The sequence below is a fragment of the Thermobia domestica genome, chromosome 12 (genome assembly GCF_964235325.1).
Source record: "Thermobia domestica chromosome 12, izTheDome1.hap1.1, whole genome shotgun sequence".
Classification (NCBI taxonomy): domain Eukaryota; kingdom Metazoa; phylum Arthropoda; class Insecta; order Zygentoma; family Lepismatidae; genus Thermobia; species Thermobia domestica.
Window position 1 is genome coordinate 59,367,543 of NC_137465.1, and position 25,989 is coordinate 59,393,531.

General features: G+C 34.8%; 1 protein-coding gene across 1 annotated transcript in view; it reads right to left on the reverse strand.

The window, feature by feature from the left end:
* LOC145666471 (vascular endothelial growth factor receptor 1-like) overlaps positions 1-25,989 on the reverse strand; it is a 223,894-nt gene that overhangs the window by 136,882 nt on the left and 61,023 nt on the right. The window contains exons 4-6 of the mRNA XM_081733712.1: positions 24,705-24,865; positions 14,934-15,063; positions 4,228-4,392 (exon numbers count right to left, since the gene is read on the reverse strand). Of these exons, the coding sequence (XP_081589838.1) occupies positions 4,228-4,392; positions 14,934-15,063; positions 24,705-24,865 (456 nt within the window). The remainder of the gene's footprint in view (positions 1-4,227; positions 4,393-14,933; positions 15,064-24,704; positions 24,866-25,989) is intronic.

Here is a 25,989-nt window from a genome sequence, read left to right on the forward strand (position 1 = left end):
TTTCAACTACATTTGAATTTATTTTAAGGCTTTGAAACATCCGAGACTCAGAGGATAGAAATGAGAGGAATGAGTCAATAGGGCCATAAAAATTTCCCTAGTGACACCGAGAAAGAATCTTGGTAATCTCTTCAGTCGAAATATTTATCTACGAGGGATCGATTACACAATCTTCCGAATCTTAAGCTGATGTTCTATCGCTGAGCTTTGGCCATTCGGTGTGGGTATGAAGGTTTCTGTATTTGAATTCACCGCAAATTCTAAAACCTAGTAAAGGTAAACAAACGAAAGAAAGAAAAAAGGCCATGTATACTTCTTTTGCTGCAAGGAGTCCTGATTGAAATGTCTGTTCTAATACTGTTTGATATTAGCTAAAGAAAACACATTTCCACTTTTTGCTTCAAAGAGTGCTCACTTCATCATTTTAATAGAATAAAGGTATATTCATTACTTAGTTTCAGAGCTCAAGAGTAAAAGTAACCAAAAATAATTGAATTACGGAGAAATCAAAACAAGATGCTGCAACCGGGATAGTTGCCCCGGGCGCCAGCAAACTAATCTGTGTGTTTATTGGTGTAGATGTAGATGAAGGGGATGCTAATCGCTAAATTTGCCCTGGGCACCAAAGATCTATTTTTGTCACTGATTAGACTACCATATTTTTAGAGTGTGAAATCGGGACATTTTTCTGAAATATTAAGAATATATGTTAATTATTGGCAGTTTACTTTAAAGTGAAACTTAAGTTTCAAGATCAAGGCTTAACACTTAAAATGGGCTGGGACGGCAAATCAGTGTCCTCTTAGAGTTCAGTTCCTGTTTCTGTGCGACGTTTGTCTCTTAAGAAAATTTGTTCTTGTCCATTACTTTATTATTACTATTATTATTATTATTATTATTATTATTATTATTATTATTATTATTATTATTATTATTATTATTATTAACAAAGTTTATCTAATAAACAACTATGTATATTATTATGCGGTATTGAAACAAATCTGGAACTTGTGATATTTATCGGCAAATTAGTGTGATCTGTACAAGAGGGAATGTTTTCGGGCTGGTAAAATTTGAGAGGACTGCTGAGATGCTATAATTTTGAGCTTTACCTTATCTTAAGTAGATGCAGACATGTCGGAAGGTTTCATTCTAGTAGATTCACTAGTTCAACGTTGTCGAAGATGAGGTATGGAGAATATGACTTTCAACGAACAACATTCGAACAAATTTGTCAAGAATGTTAGAGATATGCAAAGAAAATGGTCTTGAAATTCCAGAGCCGGAAACAGGTAGACTATAAGGGTTCCTCGTGGAAACGAATTCGACATTCGCCATCGAAATATCACAAATTTATTTTGGATGAATCTCTTCCTTCATTGGAGGTAGAAAACGAATTTTCTATATATAATGTTCTAAGAGATTTTTTTTCGCTTACTATTGAAAAGTCAATGACCGAGACGAAAAAACGCTTTTGATCATGTAGCAAAACAATTAGATCAATCACCACTCTGCATTCAAAAAGTGAAAACTTTCTAAATTACAACATTGTGGAGCCTATGACCCAGTATTGTGAAAGTGATGTGGAAATATTCGAATGTGAACTCAAAAATTTCCAAAACACAATTAAGTTGTATGAAGACGAGAGAAAGCCAAAATTGATTCCTTGATGAATTTCGTTGATCTTTGCGTCTACAAAAACGCATTTCTAGAAACCTATAAGCTAGATATCATCTCTGTGACTATATCAGTTTCTAGTGCTACATGTGAAATGTCATTCTCATGTTTGAAAAGATTAAAGACATATGCAATTCAATGACTGATGATATGTTGAAAAACTTAGGGTTACTTTATATTGAAGAAAACTGCTAAATCGTTAAATCTTGAAGAAGTTGTTGATAAGTTTGCTGCTGCCCACAAGAATAGAAAGATCCTCTTTTAAGTAGAGGCATGAACTTACAAGTTATTTTCTTTACCTGTAAAAGTGTATCTTTCTGCTTCTACTTAAATCAGCCAGCCACACATACTTTAAACGCAGTGATTAAATAACTACCTACTTATATTAGAAATCAATTGTATTAATGTATTCTAGTTGTTTGAGGTACTAAAGACTTACATTTTCACTGTAAAAGAGTAAAATCATGAACAAAGATGAAAACACTCATCTTGAACACACACACACACATTATATATATATATTGTGTGTGTGAAAATTTTTTTAGCTACGTTACTGGTTCTCACACATACCTTACATCTTCATCTCTACACACATATAAATACATATTACTACACAAACTAAAAATCTACGCACTCTGAAAAAATATACGTGGCTTACTTAAAAAGATAGGTTACATGCGTAATTCCTGTAGTTTTGGACTTAACGTACAGCAGACGTATAACTGAAAACGCGTTTTATAATACCTTCTGTATAAGTGTTCCATCTATACGTACTTTCCGTATGAAGTAATGTAGGCGGTCAGAATCTCACATACAAATGGACGTATAGACCTATCATATAGCTGACGAAGGTAACATAAGTATATGCATGTGATATACGGAAAACTGCTGGATGTCAGACATCCTGCAACGGCATGATGTAACATCTAAGGGCAGTGCCTTACTTTTCTGAAAATCGACACATGTTTTAATCGGCTCTAATGTGAAAAAAGGGGTGATAATTAGGACCAGGTGGTCCTTGTACCACCCTAAACCCATTTTCTAAATTATATTGCTGAAAATAATCACAGTGGGATAGATTAAAGATCACCTGAAGGAAAGGGAATCTTCAGGTTCTTATTCAACCCATACCGAGTTTTGAAAGCTAGACCAAATGAGAGTAAATAGGAGTCCCTACTAAAGTTTACTCGGACATTTTAATGTTTAATTTCAGGAATACGAAAACTAAGTACACCGCCATGTTTTCCCTAAATTACTACTACACAACTATATCAAGGGCAGGATATCGGACCTAATTATATGACGAATGGAAACGGGGAAAATTCTGTGTTGAATCTCTAAATGTTACTTAATAATGCTCACAAGACTGAAATTCAGATTTCACTGACACTATGAACCTGTCATGGTATGATTTCAATTTCCAACATGGCGATCACAGCAGGAGATTCCGTAGTTTATATTTTCCTATTAGTTTCAAGGATGAAAATCAGTTATTCAGGACTCCATAAGCTTCGAAATTCTTCATTTTGAGTTTTAAGCTATTGTTACCTGTATATTCAGCTGTTTTACTGTGAAATTGATCAAAATTGTTACTGCGTCGATATATGCTGTTTACTTCACGATGGTTGCACAACAAAGACGAGGTAGTGACGCGCCAATTTTCTCGCAGGAATTTCGCGCGGCGGCATTACAAAACGAATAAAAATTAAAAAACCGGATCATATCAGATTTTTAGCAGGATATGGGTATATCATCGGGACGAAGGGGGTCCAAAGTGTCCTACCAAATATCGGATTGGTGGAAAAATTCAGAAAATTCTGTTCAAGTACTGACCTATGAATTACCTTGAAATAATAATGCATATTTTATAATTATCCAAATGAGATGCCCATACACAAAAAGTTATGGAGAAAATAATATATACATAAAAGAAATTGTTTCCCGAGAACCTATATTTTTAATTATTCTGAAACTTCTAAATTAATTTTATTTGGACAAAATAAAAACGGATTTGGTACCTAAAGTAAAGAGTTATACAGTAAAACATGATAATATACAGTATTGTCATACAGTATGGTTGAAAAGTATTCGGACCAAAAAATATACTACCTCAGCTGTAACTGAAGGTTGCAAATGTTTTAACTGAATAAATAACGCAGTACATATTACGTATCTAATACAATTTCAAGGTAAATAAATCTAGTATGAAGGTTCAATTATGGGAAAAGTGACATTGCAACAAATTTTAATCCATTTATACCTATAGCAATGAAGTTTCACACGACTCAAAGTATAAAGCATGATGAATCATTATGGAGCAGTCGCACAAACAATAATCATTTGTCTCTAAAGAACAAACTTGGAAATTATTATACATAACCTAATTTGGTTTTATACTAGGAAGTTCTGCTTATTGGAAAATGGCATACATTTATTTGTGTTAACAATTATTTCGTCACTAACAGTTTCAAATTTGAAACGAAACTCATTTCTTTAATAAATTACAATCTGAACAGCGCTTGTGGTTATTTATTAAATAGTGGAACGTACTTGCTGCTTTTACTAAAAGTATCTCTGACTTATATCCAATTGGTTTCCATGTCCAATTCAAATGGCGAGAGTAGTTGTACTTTGATACAAAACAAGTTATCATAATGTTGTCCCCTTCTGTTGGTTCAGTTTCATTGGCTAACACAGCAAATCCTCCCTTTACATCTGCAAAGAGAAAAAATAATAAAGATATGAATCAGTTACAATGCTCAATACTAGCAAATTTCACAACTATTACAGTAGACAATGTTCCTCGCTTCGTCCTCTTTTGTGTCCTCTATACGAATTCGGATAATTAACGAAACTTGGTTTGTTAATCCTAACTTTAAAGTCTATTTTGAGCACCGAGACTATACTATGAGATAATATAGTTGCCTTTGTGTTTTGTCTAAGAATGTTCATGACTGAAAACCTATTACACAGCATTTAGAGCTCCGTTAAAATTGCTGTTGTATTCAATTTTCACATATTGGAAACAAGAAAACAGGCATACCATTTTGAAAAAGAGAACATACTTTCTCCCATATAATGCTGGCACTTCAAAAAAAAAGTTTAACTTAATTTTATTATCTAATTAGAAGCATAATAATAATCTTAATTCGTTATTGTGCTTTTGAAATGATCCTAAATAATCGTTATTTTGGAAACATTATGGAAAAAGAATGATTATCCTTTTAAATGGGGTTACTTATCTATCCCAATAATCTTTAATCTAATATAAACGAAATATATATTCTTTTTGCTCAAATATGTAAAGTGGATACTTAATATGGCAGTTATTTTAATAAATAATTAATCACAGCTATATAATTCCTGTAATAAGAATATACCTTCAAAATATGTATAAATTTGAAAACATGTATTCGTACTCTATAAAATATTGGCAGATGGTGTAAAAGCTACAAACGAGTCGCAAGTTATACATACATACACACACACATCCCCCATATATATATATATATATATATATATATATATATATATATATATATATATATATATATATATATAGAGAGAGAGAGAGAGAGAGAGAGAGAGAGAGAGAGAAAGAGATAGATAGATACAGGATTAGATATAACTAGATATAAAGGAGTTTATCTATCTATCTATTAAAATGCTACAAAAGCAATAAAAATGCCTTTTTTTGCCGTTTTCCCGGTTAAAGGGTTTTGCCCTTTCTTCGGGGGAGTGATGCATAATATTTTGGATGTCATAATATTGTAATGGGTCTAAGTGATTTGTCTTTATTCATTAATTATTAAATAATTCAAACATACAATCAACAGTTATATAAATCTAAGGAATTATAAATGAAAATAAGAAAAAGTGATATGTGCCGTAAACGAGTATATAAGTGAAAAGAACAATCATAATATATGTGCATGAAGGCTAATAAACCAGAAAGAATGCAAGTAACGAATAGAAAACATAATATGTAACGCGACATCACTAGGTTTTGTTAGCAAACAGATGAAGTTATCTTCTGTTCCTGGGGCCACTCAGGGACTGATGAAGACAGGGGAGGCCCATATTGATTGGTTATCATTAATTGGTTATCACTGTGCGTATGATGGATAAACATGAGGTGATAGATGACGTGGATGATAAATGACAAATACATCAGGGTCTCTGTTGGCAGGATTCAACTGGAAGTGATACAGTGTCATATAATGTTGCAGCGGAGAGTCCAAGTATCGTGGTGGTGCATCGTTGTCTCAATCGTAGAGTAGGATGTCCTGTAGCATTTCATGGTGTAACTCAAAACGTGTAGTAATGTAGCGGATTCGCAGTCGTTCCAAATGTGGGAGTAAAGACGGAAAATCAATAAGGTCGTACAGGATCCTAGTTGGACTTGGTAACCTGATTCAATATGCTAGCCGTAAGGCATGTCTCTCCATGATACACAACTTTTGATAATATTTGTCACAAGCAGACACCCAAGCCGTATGACCAAAAATTAAGGTACTTCTCATGAAGGCTTTGTAGATATGGAGGACCGTAGATGGTTTTAAGTCCCAACTTGTACCAACTAGCCGTTTAAGCAAGTTGAGTCTATTCTGGGCTTGAGCGACAACCTTCTTAAGATGTAGGATCCAAGATAGTTTACTGTCAAAGACGATGCCAAGGTAAGTCAGAGTCGAATGAACCGGAACTGGTGTATGTTCTACATGGAAACGAAGTAAATCGGGTTTCGGTACACTCTGAAGCGCCGTCCTGGTGGTAAAATTACAATTGAATCTATCTTCGCAGAGTTAATACTCAATCTCCATACATTACACCAGTTGACAAATCTATCAATAGCAGGTTGCATAAGTCGATTAATTTGCTGAATAGTATGGGCTGTTGAAAGAAAAGCTGTGTCGTCAGTAAACTGATACAGTTGGATGTCGTCTGGTAATCTCAGATCGGCAACGTATAAGACATAGAGCAGTGGCGACAAAGACGAACCTTGAGAAACTCCAGAGTGTAAGAAGATCGAATGAGAAAGAGCGCTGTTAATGGATAAGTATGCCAGACGTCCTGCTAAGAATGAATTGATGAAGCGTATATAGGAAATAGGTAACATATTGATGTAGTTTATAAATAGAAATGCTGGAAAGGAAAGTCGATATGTTCGTAGGACATGTAATTTGGATATGGCAAGCGAATCCGATATGGCAGGCGAATAACATGGCGTTCCATAACTGCTAACTTCTTGCAGAGTTTAGGTGAAGCGTGACACCACGCAATATGACCAAAAGTGAGAAGAGGTAGGAGAAAAACTTTGCATGTCTTTAGTAAGACATCCGCACTTAGTCCCCAAGTTGTGCCCGTAAGGCGGCGTAGAAAATTTAATCTAGTGGATGCATTTTGCGCCAGTTTTTGAAAGGGATTCTTCCAGATGAGTTTGGAATCGAATACCACACCTAGATACGTAGCAGAGGCGCTTGGTCGAAGAAAATTTCCGTCAACTGATATAGTAAGATTAGCAGGATTTCGGCGTACTTTAGTTCCACTTTTAGGTGGAAGAAATACAAGAGCTTGCGTTTTCTCTGAATTGACAGTTAATTTCCACTTCCTGCACCAGATGAGAAAATTGTCGAGTGTCAGTTGTAGGCTTCTGCTGATCTGAATTATAGTTTTCCCAAGCAGTAAAAATGCTGTGTCGTCAGCATATTGGAAAATGTAGACATTAGGCGGTGGTCGAGGCATATCTGAGGCATATAAGATACATAATAATGGACTAAGTGCAGATCCCTGAGGTACGCCTGTGTGCGGAAAAATAGGTCTAGATAGGACATTTCCTATTAAAACACACGCTATTCGATTACTTAAAAAATAGTAAATGAGACGAATGTAGCAAGTGGGTAATCGGAGTGACTGTAGTTTCCGCAGCAAGGCATAGTGCCATACTTTATCAAAAGCTTTTTCTAAGTCCATAAGGACTAGACGTGATGGAAAGGCTTTATTGTATTGATTGGTGAAAACAGTCGTGAGACGTAGCAGTTGGTAGCTAATAGAAACGGCAGGCCTAAACCCTGCTTGATGTGTTGGTAACAGATCGTGTTCTTTATGATGAATATGTAGTCTGTTAACGAGAATCTTTTTAAATAGCTTACTGAAGACAGAAGTTAACTGAATGGGCCTGTAAGAACTAACATCATGGCAGCACGTTCTGAAGCACTATAAAGAAGTAACGAAGAAAATCTTCGATACTGAGTGGATGCAGAATAGATTGAGCTGGAGGTATAGTTTTATCAGAACTTCGAATGGGTGCAATAAAGTCCGGACGAGTGGGTTCTGCCGGCGGCTTTGCCTTGCAGCGATAGCTGTATTTGGGGTGCATTTCACCACATGTGGAACATTTTGGAGGTTGTTGCTGATTTTGGCACAACCTGGTTTCATGTTGGTTCCCACAATATCCGCATCGCGGTTATTTGGACAGCTGTTTGTGAAATGAGAGTTGTAGGTCTGACATCTCTCGCACCGAAAAGACACTGGCCCAGGAGTTTTAGAAGGCTCTACCCTATGAATTTTCTTATAAATAGGCTTCGGTGCAAGCGGTCCCGGATTCGATTCCCGGTGGGGGCACTCGGTCGAAAAAGTGTAAAACGCTTTTTTAGGCCATCCACCCTGAATGAGGTTTTCCTGGGTTTTCCTCATTCACACCAGGCAAATGCCGGGTGGTACCTAACTTACAGGTCCCAGGCCGCTTCCTTGCTTCACCAATCCTGTCTTCCTTCCCTTTTCCCGGAATGTGTGCTCGCCGAGGGACGTCATCCCTCAAATCGTGACGGGCTAAATGGCCTTTATATGCCGAAAGCCCAGAAATCTAAATCCTAAAATCCTAAATCCCTTCTTATAAATAGGTGCACCGTGTGCCAGAAGATGATCGATAGCCTGCTGGTTTTGGGACAAAACACGAATCATATATATTGACCCATACATGGATTAAAAACTCCAACCGGAAGTATGTTCAAATCTTGCAAACGGTGCGAGATATTGAAAAAGTAATCGAAAAAATCTCCCCTTTACGGTATCTCTTGCCGATTTTTATGAAGACGTCTTTCACTTGTGTCTGTAAAGGGACATGTACAGATGTGAGGAATGACAAGGAGATTCATGCTCATATGTGAGTGATGCGCTGTATAGAGAGCGCAAGTTCAGCAAGTCTATATATTAAAATGCTAAGTTTATATGTATGTCCGCAATCCTTTCGACAATGAGATCTCGAAGACCACAACTGCTAGAAAGTGCCGTTTTCGATAGTCGATTCCAAATTTTGTATAGATTGTCCAGTTCTCATTCAAATTTTCAAAAACCGTATTGTTCTATTCATTATTGTTCTATTCAACTTTTTAGGGTCCGTTTTGAGCCATAAGATTAACATTGTTGCACGCCGAAACTACGGTGTTAGACAACTAGTAAAGAAGTTACGTATGGCGGGTTGACGGACATTGCAGGCGCTTTGCTTAAATATGAATGGCAAACGTATTGTATGCTGGCAACTTCAAAGGCCTCAAGAGACGCAATGGGGCGTACTCGGACTGATATGGACTTATCAGAAAAAAATTCCACTTGATATCGTGTTACTTGTACAAATTCGCAACAAACTCACTCTAACATCTATACATAGCTATTCACTTCCTTTGTGAGTCTCCTATCCTTTACTTGTGTGAGTAAGGAGACATGCATAGTGTGAAGGAGATTCATGGTCAGAACGAGGCGCTGAATAGACAGCGCAGGTTTATTTTTAAATGAACAGTACACAGTGCCGGTCTGGAGCAATTATCGGCCCTCGGCTAAAGTTGGTTGTGGGCCCCCTGATCGAGTAACTTTTCACAGCGTATCTTCGGTACTTACAACAATGATTAAAGGTTTGTTTATGAAAAAAAGTTTCTGAAGTATTTTAAATCTATCTATGTTACAATAAATGACAAGGTAAAACATATAAGCAATATAACGTAGATATAAATCATGATATACGTTCGGCGTCAGTTCAGCATCGTACTATATGATATAATGAGGCTATGAGTGAAATAAAGAGAAATGTTTTAATATGGCAAAATTATGCGAAACCCATATAGTAATAAACATTTTTTTTATTCTATGAGAACTAATGACAAATATTTAACGTGTATTACAACATTTATATGACCACATAATTGTAAAAAGACGAAAATATTGGTATGCACTAACAAAGTAAGCTTATTCTAGATTTATATTAATACAAACAGGAAAATTGTTGATTACTACTAATAAATGATTACAATATCATAAAACACATAATTGTAAAATTGAAAATGAACTCAGACACATACAGGAATTACAAAGTATCAGGAACATATCAATACATTAATTTTCTTTTCAAAACTTCGCTTGTCACCGCAATTTCATCAATGACTTTATTTTTGTCCAAATTTATAAACAAGTCTCTCTCAACATTCATCAACATTAAAGGAGATAGTAAGTTCTCGCTTAAAGAATATCTGAGTCTTTTTTTTTTTTTTTACAATTTTCAATTTCGAAAAAAAAAAACTCGTTCACAAGTCACCTGAGTGGATGGAATGGTCATTATATATTTAAACACAGTATATAAATTATTAAATAATCCAGACTGTGACGATAGTTCATAGAGAATGGGAAATGCGCATGAGAGACATCTGAAACATTTCCTTTTAGTACCACATTGAGTTTCAGACATTTTCTTTTTATCTGCAGATTCTTCTTCAGATGTCACACTTTCATCTGAATCACCATCACCATCATTACTTATAATTCTCACAAATTTACATACTTCTTTCTCTCCTGGTTCTTCAGACTTGTCACTAAAATCTGCACTCAAATTACGATACTGGCTTGCAAAGTTTCAGTTCTAACAACAACTCATATTCACGCTTGCTAATTGCGAAACAGTTTGCAAGCAATCATCTGGAAAATCTTCTACATCCATTGCAACTATATCCTCGTACCTTTTTGGGTTTGACCAGGAACAATGAAGCAGTAGAGTCTTGTTGGGTATAAATCGTTCTTCTATAATTTTACTCGCACAATCGAGAATGTTAAAGTATAGTGCTTTGTATTTCTGGTCATGTGACAAATTTCCAGCCTCATCAGAAACTTGTTCACAAGGCATTTTCTTCACCTTGGGAATTCTTTTTTCTGGAAAATCACCTTCTATATCAATTTCCCCCATTCCTAAAATAAGCTTTGATGTCTTTAACTAGGGATTTACATCTGTCATGCAATCTTTTAAAAAAATTTTCACTTCTTTTTCTTCTAATTTCGTCTAATAATGCATCTACCGACTGCCAGGCCTTTGCATAGTCTAAAGACTTGCTTTGGAGAAAGACGGACATAGGAGAAGTAACTGAAAATATGTCTAGCATGACTACAGCTAGAAACAAATTTTCGAATTTGCACCACTGTCCTAGAAGGGAGCGCACTGTAAATTTTGTTTTGCAATCGAAATTGCCTGTTGACATACTTATCTAACAATACTGACAAAAATGTAACGAATTTAGAAGATTCAACATTATCATAATGTAAATCTATTATGGATGATAGAGCTTTGTGTTTGCTCGACCACCTAGTAGCACCTATTTTTTTTAATCAATGTAGCTTTGCCCACCCAGAATGATGTTTCTTTTGTAAATTTCTCCCACACGATCATTCTCTTGTATGAATTGCTTAAAAAACAAGCGGATTCTTTCACAAAGCCCGAATAAATGTTCTGTATAACTAAATTGAGAACTTGTCCCATTCAATGAGTGTATATGATTTCTGGGTTTACCTTCTTCAAATGTGCTTGAAGACCATTGTAGCACCCTTTCATATTACTGGCTCCATCAAAAGAGCATGCAACCATATTTGAAAGAGGTATATTTAATTTTTCAAGTGATGATTGTAATTGTTCAAATAGTGCTTCGCCAGAGGTATCTTCTACTATAGTTAAATCAAGAATTCTTTCATAGATTTTACCATGTAGAACATAACGAACACAAACGGCTACTTGGTCCATCACTGTTATATCTTGAGTAATGACACTATAAATTATGCTGTCTTTTAAATCCTTAATAATCATATTTTGCCCCAAGGATCCTGTTACTTTTATCATCTTATTTATGAAAGCTTTAGACAGGAAAGAAATTAGAGATCCTCTTCCAACTTGTGTCAATCTCTTTTTCCCTTCTTTTTTTTCTTTTCAAATCAGCAGCTCTTTTTTTCTTAATATTCTCAATACACTGATTTACATGGGTTCGCAATATGACATCGTATACCGCAATAAGTAAGACTAATTCGAGAAAATTGTCATGATTTCCCTCGTTTCCGACAGAGAATGACGCTTCTTCATTGCCCCTGTAAGCAAGCCCTTGTCTATCAATAAAAAGTGTAATATCTATAAGACGTTGTATTAAAAAAATGTTTAGTAAACCATTTCACTCGTTTTTGTCGGGAATTAATACAATGTTAATGTTAGAGAATTTTTGGAAAACCTGTGGAAAATACGAAGAGAAAGGAACAATAAATCTATGAAAACTATCAAAAAGGAAAGTGCGGCAACTATAAAGTCCGAAGGGAAATAGTATAACAGATAAATAGTTTTCGGTACTGTATCTAGGTAATGTTATTAGAGAAGATACCGTATGAACTGTGAACTGAAAATTAAAGTTAGATAGGAAAAAATGTCATTATATCCAACTTACTTTTTTAATATTTTGTGGGCCCCTACGAGTGGCGCCTTAAGCTATAGCTTGTTATGTGTAAGTCTGATACCGGCTGATACTTAAATGGTTTTCAAGCATTACATTAAACTATGTTGTTGTGTTTTAAAATTATTAGTAGTTAATTCTGTTTTTGTATTCTAAACATCTGATAATTAAGTTATTTTTTAAGTTTTAAATATTTATTTTCCTATGCGTCCGGGCCCTCCCAAAGGCTATCGGGTCCTTCGGGCCCTCGGCGATTGCCGAGCAGCCGACCTAGCCAGACCGGCACTGACAGTACACATACAATTATACAGTACACATACAATATTTTGGTTTGAATAGGTATGGAAAGGAATGCCATCTGTGTTACGGAAAAAACATCAGTTTTGGAAGGTGATATACATCTTCGGTAATGAAGTTTTCAAGCTAAGAGATGAAGCTGCCTCGCTCGCGTTCTGAGGGATCTGCATCACTTCTCCATGAATAGCAGTCTTCAGTTGGTCTAATCAAGGTGGTTTGTCGACATAAACTGGGTTCTTTAACTACCCTACAGAAAGAAGCCGCACGTTCTGAGGTCGAGATATTGAGCAGGTCAAGGCACATCTCTGAAATTGGAAATCAAATCAGGAAACAATCCCCGTAGGTTCTTTGTTAACTGTCTGGTGGTGTTAACTGCAGCCTCATCTTGGAACCACATTTTGTTCTAAGTACATCTTTTGTGGTTCCAGCAGAAAGAAAAAGTGTTTACTACGTGTGTGTAACGGTTGGGATTTACTTACCGCGACACCCTCCCCTTCGAAAAAGTATGAAATATGACGTTACGCTTGGCTATCGCACACAAACTGTCACACGAGAAGAATATTGATCCAGTTGCCGTGTATTTTTCGGTGTCCAGTACCTGAAATTTTGCTGATAGACGATCCAGCTTAGGTGAAAATGCTTCTAATCACTCAAAGATGAGCGCATAAAACTCATCGTATAGAAGAACTTATATCCGTAGAGCAAGATCCTGATTCACATCTGATTTGTCCAGTATTCAGTAGCTGATTCACACCTGGTTTGTCCGGGTCACGGCTCACTGGTATGTCGAGTAATGGGTCTCACTGCTTCCAGGCCAAGGGTCATGAAGTTCATGGGACATTCCGTCATTAGTGTGCGTAAGTTAGTTGTTACATCACATTCTTCATAAATCTGTGCTAAAACTGAAGCTTGTTATAATTTTATCCAGCAACCAATTAACATTTGTGAGTAAATTAGATATAAATTGGTTTTTACAATGAACGCGCGATAATAAGACATAATCGAGCGAGCTTAAAAATCACGATTTATTTTGGTCAATACTAAACAAAATAAAACTTTATGAAGCTATCAAACCCAAGTTGTTACTGCGGACAAATCTCAAAGCCCCTTTTTACCGTTGCACCCTGTGTTATCCATATTGAAGATGTAAGTATAGACCTACTATATTCATATTCTTTGAAGAAATATAATTTCCAAATACTAAATTTCTTCCTTTTCATCTCTAAAGCGGTTAAACATAATCAAATATTGTATCAAATGTTTCAGCAAAGTGGAATTTGAACGTGTACAATACCAGGTTGTATTCAACTTTAGAGTTGGCTACAACATTTGATACAAATATTCTAAAATACAACATGTTCTATTTTTATTCAAACATTACATCAAAAAAAGAAACTAAATTCATTGTTCGGTGGCGCTAAACGTGGACACGGGAAGTTTATTAATGCGTACAAGCAGCATTCTGTATTGTATAACTGTAAACTTAAAGAATATTACAATAAATAAAAACGCAAAGGAACCTTGGGGAAAAAATTGTGACTGAAGCTAGGTTTCCAAGGCCAGACTGTACAGGTTGGTGAGTGTTCACATTTCACACGCACGGTTCATATTTCCAATTGCTCGTTTATTTTAAGATTTACGATTTAAACAGCTTCCTTTTTAAATAACTACCCAAAACAAGTAACACTTGCACTCTATGCCTACTAACAATTGTAAGAATTGAAGGAACAAATATAAACAAATGGAAAAAAACTGTTTTTTATTTGACCATTTTTGATCAAATGCCTATCAAAGATAAGTTTGATTCAACATTTGATGGAAAATTATGACCTTGTATAATGGGATTAACGGTTCTAAACATGATACGAGTAATTGTAAGATTTTTAAATTTACCTTTCAGATGGAATTTCAAAAATTGCCTCAGGTAACTTTTTAAAGAACTAGCTAATTGCTTTATCGCACTTGGTAATTGAGGTTCATCACATTTTATACCTTAGAATAATCGCGTTTCATAGAATTTAAGTGCTCCAAAAATGTATTTTTCAAAAGTCCCTATCATAGATTTCTGCGATATGTGGACTGTGGACATGACTAGTTTACTGTTATTGGTTACTAATTTCAAAGATTGTATATGTGTGTTAGGTTGGGCCTCAGTGCCGCACTTAACGTACTACTTATTTATGTTGTGTATGTATAAATGTATGTATATAACGTTACCAGTCACAAGAAATAGGTTTGAATCATATCCACATCCATGATTATTACAGGCTGTACATTTGATGACTCCAGAAGTAATTGTGTGTACTTCGAGGGTTGATATAAACTTCTTCTTGGAGCTAACATCCTCCTGGAAACAAAACGAAACAGTACAAATTAAACACACATTTAAAATCTCTCCAATATTTTGATGTTTGAAAATTATATTGTTTTTTACTTGCACTGCTTATATGATATTTGAAAAAGCATTTAATTTTTACTATTTGTCTACGTGTGTACTTTTTGTATGGAGAGCTGTTACTCGCTCCGATAACGATGTTTTATTTCCTATATCTTATAGTACATATCTCAAAAGTCAAAAATGATCTATCGAATGTTTATAAGCTTTATTTCTAATTCATCTTAAATTCAATCAATCAATTTTGAATTGGCAATATTTTGTTCTTAGCTGAAATAGCAGAAGGTGAAGCGTTGTCTTTCACAAAGTTCAGGAATAAAATATCAAAGTCATTGGCCTTTCTGTTAAGTTAAATTGTTATTGTTAAATTGTTATAACGTACCCTTGAAGAACATAGTATACATATTTTGTCCCTAGTGTCTCCAACATCAGAAAAATAATAAAAAGATCTCCCTAACGAACAATTTAGATGTATTTGCAATTCTATCACATTTATGTTTTCCGCGAGAGTAACATGTACTTTTACATGTCCCCATAAACGCCCCCTCCCTGAGACACCCTGATTCGATTTCTTTTTTAAAAAAACGCTTCATCTTGGTCTGGGGCCTAGAGCAAGGTACCTGTGACCAAATTTTGGTAACTCGGTTCAATCATCTGATCCCCAGGCCGCACACAGGCACAAAGACAGACAAACACACAAACATACTCTATTTTTTTTATATTAGATTCTTCGCTCAATAATTGTGCAGATGAAATATTTGAAAAATACAAAAATTTGGTCATTGTAGAACTAATAAATTATAGAAAATTTAGTATGGACCAACAAACTCTTCCATACGACAAACTGAATGACTTGATATCCACCTTTCCTCTGATATATGACTTTTTTTTCTCAGATCAGCTTAAGAATGAACTTATCAACTTATATTCTGATAGTAACGAACACATTTCTCTTCCCGAATACTTCAAATATATTCTCAGTAATCAACTTCAAAGCGTATATCTGGAAACAACAAAGCTGCTAAATATAGTATTGAGCATTCCATTAACTTCAGTTTTTTGAAAACATTCAATGAGTGCCCTGAAAAGAGTGAAAACTTACTTAACGAACAGTTTGACAAATTACGGACACTTCCTGAATTACGGACACTCTTTTTGAATAACGGACACTTACAATAAAGAACTTGGTGTGGAGCCTTCGTAGGATATCTGAATCCAAAGAAAGAGCTATTAATATTTTCGCCGAAATCAAGAAGAGGGCATGGAGCTCATTTACAAGACTGTAAGGTATTAAGTATTAGCTTAGGTGTTGTAAGGTGTTTCACTTCTATCCTTTTTCTTTTACTTTACAGCTCATTTCTAAGGAACTTAGAAATGACTATTCCTAAAGAGAGTATGGGGAAGTAATGCCCCCCATTTCTAGCAAATGTGGCACCATTCTGAAATCTATAATTCGAAAAAAAATACTATACACCAAATTTCATTAATTATAAAATTTTATACTTAAAGGAACAAAGTAAACATATATTGAAAACTCAAACATTAACACTATATTTATGAATTATCAGGGATCATCTTACTTGGATTAGTGATTAGTGTATATCAGCATCCTTTATACAGTACGAAATATCAGAACTAAAAATAGAAGTAAAAAACAAATACCCTACCCTACAAATATGTGTGTGTGTTTATATGTCTGTCTATTAAGTTTTTTACAGCACGCTTCGCCACTGTTCTGTAGTCCATTATTAATTTATGACATGTGCATTTCCAAATGATAAATAATATTTAATCTATTGCGTTCCTGTGACATTCATGTGGATGTCATAAAATATTCCGTTGCAAAGTATCAGTGACATCCATGGATATGTCATCAAAACTTATCCTTTATTAAGCGTGGTATTAATCTTGAAAATGATGAATCTTTTTAGTGGATGCACGGCACGAGTTAGTTCTACTATTTCTCCTTAGGTGACAGCACCTTATTGACAGAAAAGAAAAAATGTTTTGTCTCATCAGTAAATGGCAGACCTAAGGGAGCGATGTGCTTAATTTGACGATAAAAAATGGACAACACATGTGTTGCATTACGACACACACGTGTTTGTTTTGACGACAAATAATTGGCAACTTCAATACTGTATTTCAAGATCGGGAAAATAACTTTGTCTTTGATCTCCGGTCAGTGTTGTCAACCTAAAGCAGCATAACTTCCCTTCAGAACATCAAACTTTCCCTTTTCCAGTACAAATATTCAACAATGCCAATATATATTTTTATCAGTAACGTGAATGCTATCCTCACGCTTGCACAATAACTATGCCCTATGTAACGGTTTATACAGTCTATTAACAATAAATGAAACCGTTACTACAGCAAGTACATAGGAAAATGACACCTGGAACGCAAGGGGTTAATGTATACACGAAACCAAAAGTACATTAAAAATTGCAATTCTCCTTTTCCTGCAGTAGAAGGCAACCCAAAAGCTCAGTCGTTGGGTTGCTCGTGAATTCGAAAGGCGTTAGACCAAACCTCAATGTTGTTACAAACATATCAGTGTGTGAAACTGCAAATAAGAGAATAAAATAAATTGTTAAGAATGCTGTTTTTATTATTGTGAGGAAAATAGATGACACAACAAGTTAAAAAATGATCTTACTTAAGTAGTTGAAACAAGATGAATGGTAAGAAATAGATATCAGAGGAAAGGAGTTTCTTTTCTTTTTCGAAAAAGCTCGTAAAAAAGAAAATAGGTCACATAATGTAAAGGTTTAATATAAACGCCTAACAGCACAACAACCATACACAGAAAACTGAAAAAGAGACAAACACAGAATAAAGAACATCACTAGCGTAGTAAACTTGCGGACCTCCCATCCAAGATAAAGAGAAGGGAAAGCACTTGTAAACTCAATTCTTATAATAATAATAATGATAATAATAATACTAATACTACTACTACTACTACTACTACTACTACTACTACTACTACTACTACTAATAATAATAATAATAATAATAATAATAATAATAATAATAATAATAATAATAATAATAATAATGAAAACTCGTTTCCTTTCCAAATCTCTGATTCTGCCTAAGACAGATTTTGGATTTCTGTATATACCGGAGCAAAAAATACTGGGAAAGTAAGCATCCCTAGGAGTGGGGATGAGAGAAGCGACATTTTAAAATTGTCGGAAAGATCGACATTAGTGTTGAATTCATAATTTTTAGATCGCTGAGATGAATAGTGATAGTTTTTATAAAGTTCAAATTTATACCTGGGGTGGAAATGGGAGGGGTGTGCTTTTAAAAGTAATCGAAAATGATCAATATTAATGTTTAATCCACAGTTTTCAGTGACGCTAAGATGAATTTTAGCACTCTCGGTACTGTTTAAGAAGTAGAAGAAAAAGTGTGGAGATCCTTTTTGAGTTTAATAAATTTGAACTTATACACTAAAACAAGCTAGTCAATTCGTCATCCAAACTGTAGGTGAGAGTATAGAGTTTTTTAAAATGTGTTTTAAAAACGTAAAATTTCAATGTTTTTTAACAGCACAATGATATAGGCGCGCGAGAGAGAAATTTCGAGTGTTGTTTTTTTCAACATATTAAACTTTTATAAGGATTTTCTTATGATTTATTTACAATTTTAATTTGTTGTCTATATTTATTTATTATGTTGCAAGTACACATAACTTTGTAAACCCATGGACTTCAAAAGTAGGCCTATATTTCAGGCTGCGGTGGCTCATTTGTAAAGCGCTCACCTTCGGTTCATGGGATTCCCTGTTCGATTCCTGCTCATATCATGTGGGTATTGTGGGGTACAAACAACGTGTTTATGGGATTTCTCGGGGTTCTCCTGTTATCTCCCATTTTCTTCATTCCACCAATCATTCCATCATCATTTGTCAGGCTGAGTCAATGAGTAAAAGTTGCCGAAAGAACTTTAAGTTCGAATTGAAAACTATATTCAATATAAGTGAATAATATAAAGTGAACATAGACAGAGACATAAATGAAAACAGCAGTCTGACCCAAAGTTGCCTCAAAGCAGTTTCAAGTTTCTCTTTACTTTTACCATACCACTGTTAACACATTGTTCTTCCAGAGGAAGATAATGTAGCTACAACAGTCTATTTCTTTCTTCAGCTCACTGACAACAAATTAAGGAAAAAAATAAATGTTTGCGTTAAGTCCAGGAAAATACCGTTGTTATATATATATATATATATATATATATATATATATATATATATATATTAAAAAAATAGGATAATTTGAAGAGAATAAGATATTTAGAAAAGAGGGAAGGATATGGAACGAGAAGGGTAAAAAGTGAAGACATATAATAAGAAAGCAGGTCGTCTGGCAACCTCGGTCAACGCTTGGCTCACCCGCGACCAACCGCGTGACAAAAAGGACTGTAACCAACAACGGGTTAAGAAAAATAGAAAATGATACGCGAAACCAAGCAAATGAAGTAATGCTCTTCAACATCTACTGCTATGGAAATGTAACTTAAACGTAACAATGGATAGGAGAGCACAGGTCGAGCAACGCAGCGTAGAAACATTCCTTCCTGCCACATCTGCTTGAACACTTGCTTAATCACGTATTTTTTCTGTTTGCGTGCGGGCATTCGGATCATTCGTATGAACCGGGACATTCCCGATTATGAATTTTTCGGGGACTCCCTGATTATGATGCGTGTTCCTGAAGGCAGACCCCTGGTGGGAGTAAAAGAACTTCAGATTTCACACAGTTCAGTGATCGCTTGTTGAGATCTCGTAAGGTAATAGTCATACGTAAAATATCGGAAGTCGAACATTTGGAACCATTTCAAACGTGAGAAGAATGCTTTAACTTCAAAATGTGTATACTGTTTTTCTGTAATTAAGTCTGGAAACAGTACTGGTGGTCTATGGTACCACATGAGAGCAAGACGTTCAAACATAATAGAAGAAAATACAGGGATGGCCACACTTTCTCAAGATAAAAACGTTGATGATGTCACAGAAGTTGTTGAAGTGCGAAGACCTTTAGATTAGGGATGGCCACATTTTCCGGATAAACGGAAAACGGGAAATATATTTTCCGGAAACCGAAAAATTGAAAACGGAAGACGGAAAATTTTTAGGAAAACGGAAAACGGAAAATTTTCTGGAAAAACGGCAGACGGAAAATTTTCCGGAAAAACGGAAGACGGAAAATTTGTCGAAAACGGAAGACGGAAAATTTTCTGGGAAAGCGGAAAACAGAAAGTTTTCCGGAAAAGCGGAAGACGGAAAATTTTCCGGAAAAGCGGAAAACGGAAGACGAAAAATTTTCCGGAAAAGTGGAACACGGAAAATTTTCCGGAAAAGCTGAAAACGGAAAATGTGATTTCTTGAAACCGGAAAATCATTTCTCCGGAAATGGCCATCCCTAATTGGGACTATGTGTTTTTCATAAAACATTCGCTACCAACATTGGTTGGAGAAGTTATAAGGCTAGAATTCGAATAACAGCGTGTGCAGTCTTCGTCATACAGAGTAATAATAAGTAGTTTCATATTTATATTCGTCTCTCTTTCTTTCTCTCTATCCATCTGTCTTAACGTTTCCTTATCATCTCTTCCATCTCTCTTCTCTCTTTCTCTCACACAAATACACAGTATGTTATGGAAATAAGTAAAGTCTCTTTTTTCCTTGGGTTACCAAGTCTCAATCGAATCACCGTGTCTCTGCGATGCCCCGTTTCAGCTCTAGCGTGTTCATTCTATCATTGCGAATACAATGTTATATCCTCAATAGGTGAAATCAAGAATGGATATTCGGAACACAAATGTACAGGAATGACTAGAAAATGGCCCCTTTTGGGTTATTTCAAGAGAGATTTCATTTATATTAATTTAATACAAAATACTTTTCCACCCTATAGTTCTTCAGTTTGTTTTATCCACGCATGAAATGTGAAATATGCAAGATTTGCTACGTATATAAGGAATCAACATTCACTTTTCCTTATAAACATTTGTAACGTTTCATTATAATACAACTCGAACATTTAATGTAAGCTCTTTCTGATAGAAATTTAGCAGTAAAATAGGACTCATTCAATTTTCTTTTCTTTTTTCTATATATTCTTATTATTTTTCTTTCTTTGTTCTGTTTGCATTAGTAGTCTGGAATGAAAGGCATGACCTACGCTACCTACTACAGTAAGTTTATTATAATGTATTTCAGATCTGTATGTTTAATGAACACTATCGAATATGCAACTGAACCACGCGGAATGATAGGATGTGTGTTAAATTTTTGGCATGGTATTTTTCGGAACTTTTCAGTTTCAGTAGAAGTTGAGTACTTAATTTCATCACCATGTTTGGTATTCATTTTGAAAGTGACTTAGTGAAGTTTTTAAGCATCCTCTACGTATTTATTCGAATAGTTCTGTCAAAAATTTGAGAAAAAGAAACATTTCTATATTACTATAAGATTTCTCGAAACGGAACTTTATATCAGGTTCTTTTCTTACAATCTTTAAACCCAATATTTTCCTGCGCTCCCTTTTCTTTCTATTCTTCTATCTCCTTTTCTCTCTCTCATTCCCATACCTCTAATAGATATCTATTCGCTTCAATTTTTCAGTGAGGTATGTTTAAGTTTCTCTCTACATCAATTTATGAACCTCATTTCGTCTCGTTTTTATTCTTCCACTTTATTGACACTAATATATGTATATTTTGAAATTAGAATTATGCTCATGTTGTTGCTGATTTTAATATGGGAAAGATGAAAGGAGGAGAGAGAGATAATCTCTCTACCAGACATGATTGTGGGATAAGAAGGTATATATTTGATGGCCTAGCTGCAAGGTGTTAGCTGTCGCTTTTTTATGCGGAGTGTATGAGTTCAGTAATTCAACATGAATATAGTCAATCAGAAGTTTTTTGTACCGAATAAATAAGAACATAAAATGTGAAATCTCTTTTAAGAGACTGTCGAGATTTGAGAGTCGACAAACTTTACACTTTCCGGTACCGAATACCTCGAAACCCCGGTAGCCAAAATTAACCTGGGATAGAGGACTTATATATTAAAAAATGACAATCTCAGCAAAATGCAGACATTTTTTAGTTTGAGAGAGAAAAGGAATTAAATCCCTCATTTCTAGTTCTGTTAATCTTGTAGTTCTGAGTCTGTGTCAAAATTACTGACAGAAATAAGGACAATGAATTATGATTATTTTGTAGAACATTCCACTTTATTATTACAAGAATTTAATCTTCTGATTTGCTTAGTTGTGAAAAATTATAGTTTATTGTTATACTATGTAAAGTATGTGTACTGTCACTGATTTCTGATGACAATCACAAACAGAATTAAAATATAAATAGTAATAGTTTTCTCTTAAGAGGGAAGTATAACTATTTTTATTTTAGCATTTTTTGGATTAAAATGTTTGCTCGGGTTCACCTCCTTCCTCTCAGCGTTGGATACGTAATGCAAGTAGATATTTAGATTTTGATTTTTGATTCCAGTATATTTCAAGCATCATTTCTCGGATCTAGGCTTGTGCGGTAAGTCGATATATCGATATCTTTCATATCGATATTGACACATATCAATATATCAACATCGATATATTTATGTCCTACATTGTCGGTATCGATCTTTGGGGAAAGGGGAAGGCAAAGAGGACCCCTAAGAGTTGCGATGGATGACGAAACAAAACTTAATTTTTACAATAATGTTTTCCAGTGACAATTTCTTTATTACCATAAATAGCAATGTAAATAAATTCACGTGCAAATTTGCAACATTATATACTGTAATTTGTTAGGGGCCAAAACTTTTCGGTTCCCGAAAAAAGAAAGAAAGAAAAAAGCACCTGTCGAAAACAAGTGCTTCGAACTTTGACCTAGAACTTATCATAAGAAAGTTTTTTTGTTCCTCTGTCTCGGACATTTCCATCTGATTTGGCCTTTGTGACCGCTCATTTACAAAATCTGCACACATGAGCGCTAAATGGAGACATGTTCTTAGGCAGAATCAGAGATTTGAAAAGGAAATGAGTTTTCAATAATAATAATAATAATAATAATAATGATAATAATAATAATAATAATAATAATTATTATTATTATTATTATTATTATTATTATTATTATTATTATTATTATTATTATTATTATTATTATAACAATTGGGTTTACAATTCGGGTCCCGTCTATTTATCTTGCATAGGAGGCTCGCAAGTCTACTACGCTAGTGGTTTAATTTAGTCTGTGTTTGTCTCTCTTTCCGTTTTCTGTGGATGTTTGTTGTTGTGCTGTTAGGCGTTTATAATAAACCTTTACACTATTTAAGCTATTTTGTTTTTTACGAGTTTTTGTTTCTAAGAGGAAAGAAACTGATTTTATATTTCTTACCATTCATCTTGTTTCAACTGCTTAAGTAAGATCATTTTGTAACTTTTTGTGTCATCCATTTCCCTCACAATAATATAACCGCTATTCTTAACAATTTATTTTATTCTCTTATTTACAGTTTGCCACACTGATATATTTGTAACAAAATTGAGGTTTGGTCCAACGCCTTTCGAATTCTCAACTAACCCAATGACCGAGTTTTTTGGGTTGCCTACTATTGCAGAAAAAGGAGAAATGCAGTTGGTAATGCACTTTTGAGTTGTGTATACCAAATGCTAAAATCTAAAGGGTGATAGTTTCCTCAGTTCGCCGAGTTTTATCAATTTACACCGTTCTAACTTTTATGCTATTGTTATCGTTTCTTCATCTTGTCCTTCTGACTCCCTGACAAAGTGCCTCCACGAGAGCTAATGTGCTGGAACTAACTTGTCCGACAACCTTTGCATGTATACCTTATAAAACAAGTGTACGGGGGCCAACGAGCTAGATTGAACTCCTGTGCTGAACAGCATGCTGCAACATTTGTGCAAACGTATTTTTCAAGCAGCACGGTCTCTCAGTGGTGGTACGCTTACCTTTGGTACGTGGGGTTCCTGGTTCAATCCTCGACTAAGTAAGTTTGTGGTGGACAATATTGTGTCCGTTGGTCTTCCCGAAGTACTTCCGTTTCCCCCCACATTTTCGTTCCACGAATTCTTCAACCATCATTCATTTCCCTTAATCATCCATATCCTTTAGCCTAAAGGGTATAATCGTGCGACCGTGTTAAACTGAAATATTTCATTTCCAAATACATCTTTCATTATCACTTTCATATTTGCTGCCAACAATTGTACACTGTCAAGATGTCCTGATCCATCCTTCCTATGTGCCACGATAAGAAAATCTCTTATTAGAAAAACTGTATTTTGTATATGTGCTGTTGCGCTTTATGAGTATCCTTAGTGCTTTGTTCATGTAAACAGAAAATAAAGCGTCATCCATAGTGTACGATAATACCTGTCCAGAGCTGATGAGATAGACTCAGTACCAAAGTCAGTGTACATGAAACGCTTGCAAATGCTGCCTGAAGGAGTTTGCTGTGTTCTAGATTCAGAGGTTAATGTGATTTCTTTCATTTCCGCTGCTTCCTAATTTTATTTATTAAATTTCATTGTTAAACTTACCTTTAAAACTTGTGTCCCATTGCAATCAGTTAAAGTGGTACAGTTGGCGAATTCCCATGTTATGGATGGAAGAGGGTTTCCAATTACTTCACAACCTACCATGTAAGTTTCACCATGTGTGTAATAATCGAGAGGATCAAGAAAAGAAACTTCTGGTTTCCCTAGAAATAGAAAAATATATATATACAACGTTGTGCTGGTATTATAATTAAAAAAGGTTTAGATTAGGTGTTAGAAAACGAAAGTTCTGGTATTGCAATATAGACCTTTTTCTTCATATCCTATTGAAATATCTTGTATTTCCAACTCATCATTAAAGACATTTTCTGAAATAAAGTTTTAATATTTTTTTCTAAATCAGAGGGAGCGAATCCAAAATAGCTGTTTAACAAAAGCAATAGTCATTCCCTTGTTCACACATTGTCTTTGGAGCAGAAAAGAGCGTCCTTTGGAAAGCAACTTATTCATTGGCTCGGCATTTTTACAAAAGATGTCATTTATTAGCCAAGCAGGGGTAGATCAATAGATAGTGTTCTCTCTCTGCTCCGGGTTCGAATACAACATTATGAATCTTTTTTTGAGTTTTTCCCAGTTCTACCATTGCAAAATGATAGTATGGGAGCTCAAAATATAAGCCCTGGAGACTTGCAAACTTCCAAAAAGTCTTTTCCATGTTTCTTTGTTGATTTTTCTATGTTAAAAGGGTTTCAAAGCTTTATCTTGAATTAGGTGCTTGTGATAAGTAAATGCAATAAATACAACACAAAGAATATTTACAACACGTAACTTTGCCTTGATTGTTAATAGCGATTACGTACGGATGAGAACAAGGATTGGAAAATTCCTTTCTCAAGTCATTAAAAGCTTATGCTAGTAGTTTTGCATAGAGTACGAAAGGTTTGCTCTGTAGTGTATCATACTAAGTTGCCTAATTGAAGTGAGCGTAGGGAGCTTATACTATTAGAAGCAATAGGCGTCTGTATGTCTGTTCCAAAATAACATTCGTAAAATTTACAGTATTAAAATGAATCTCGATACATATATCTTCTTCCACACTTTAAAAATAATCATGTGGCTTGGGATTGAACTCCATCAACAACATAGGCTAAAAATGGGGCTACATTTACTTCATATTGCAAGTTCTTAATTTTGAATGATTCTTAAGAAAAGCTCAAGCTTGCTTCTTCTATGCGCAGTATTTTAGTGTTATTAGTATTCGAATTATTTCACTCACTGAAAAACATGAATGGGCAAAGTCAAAGTGACGCTATGCGAGTAATCTTGT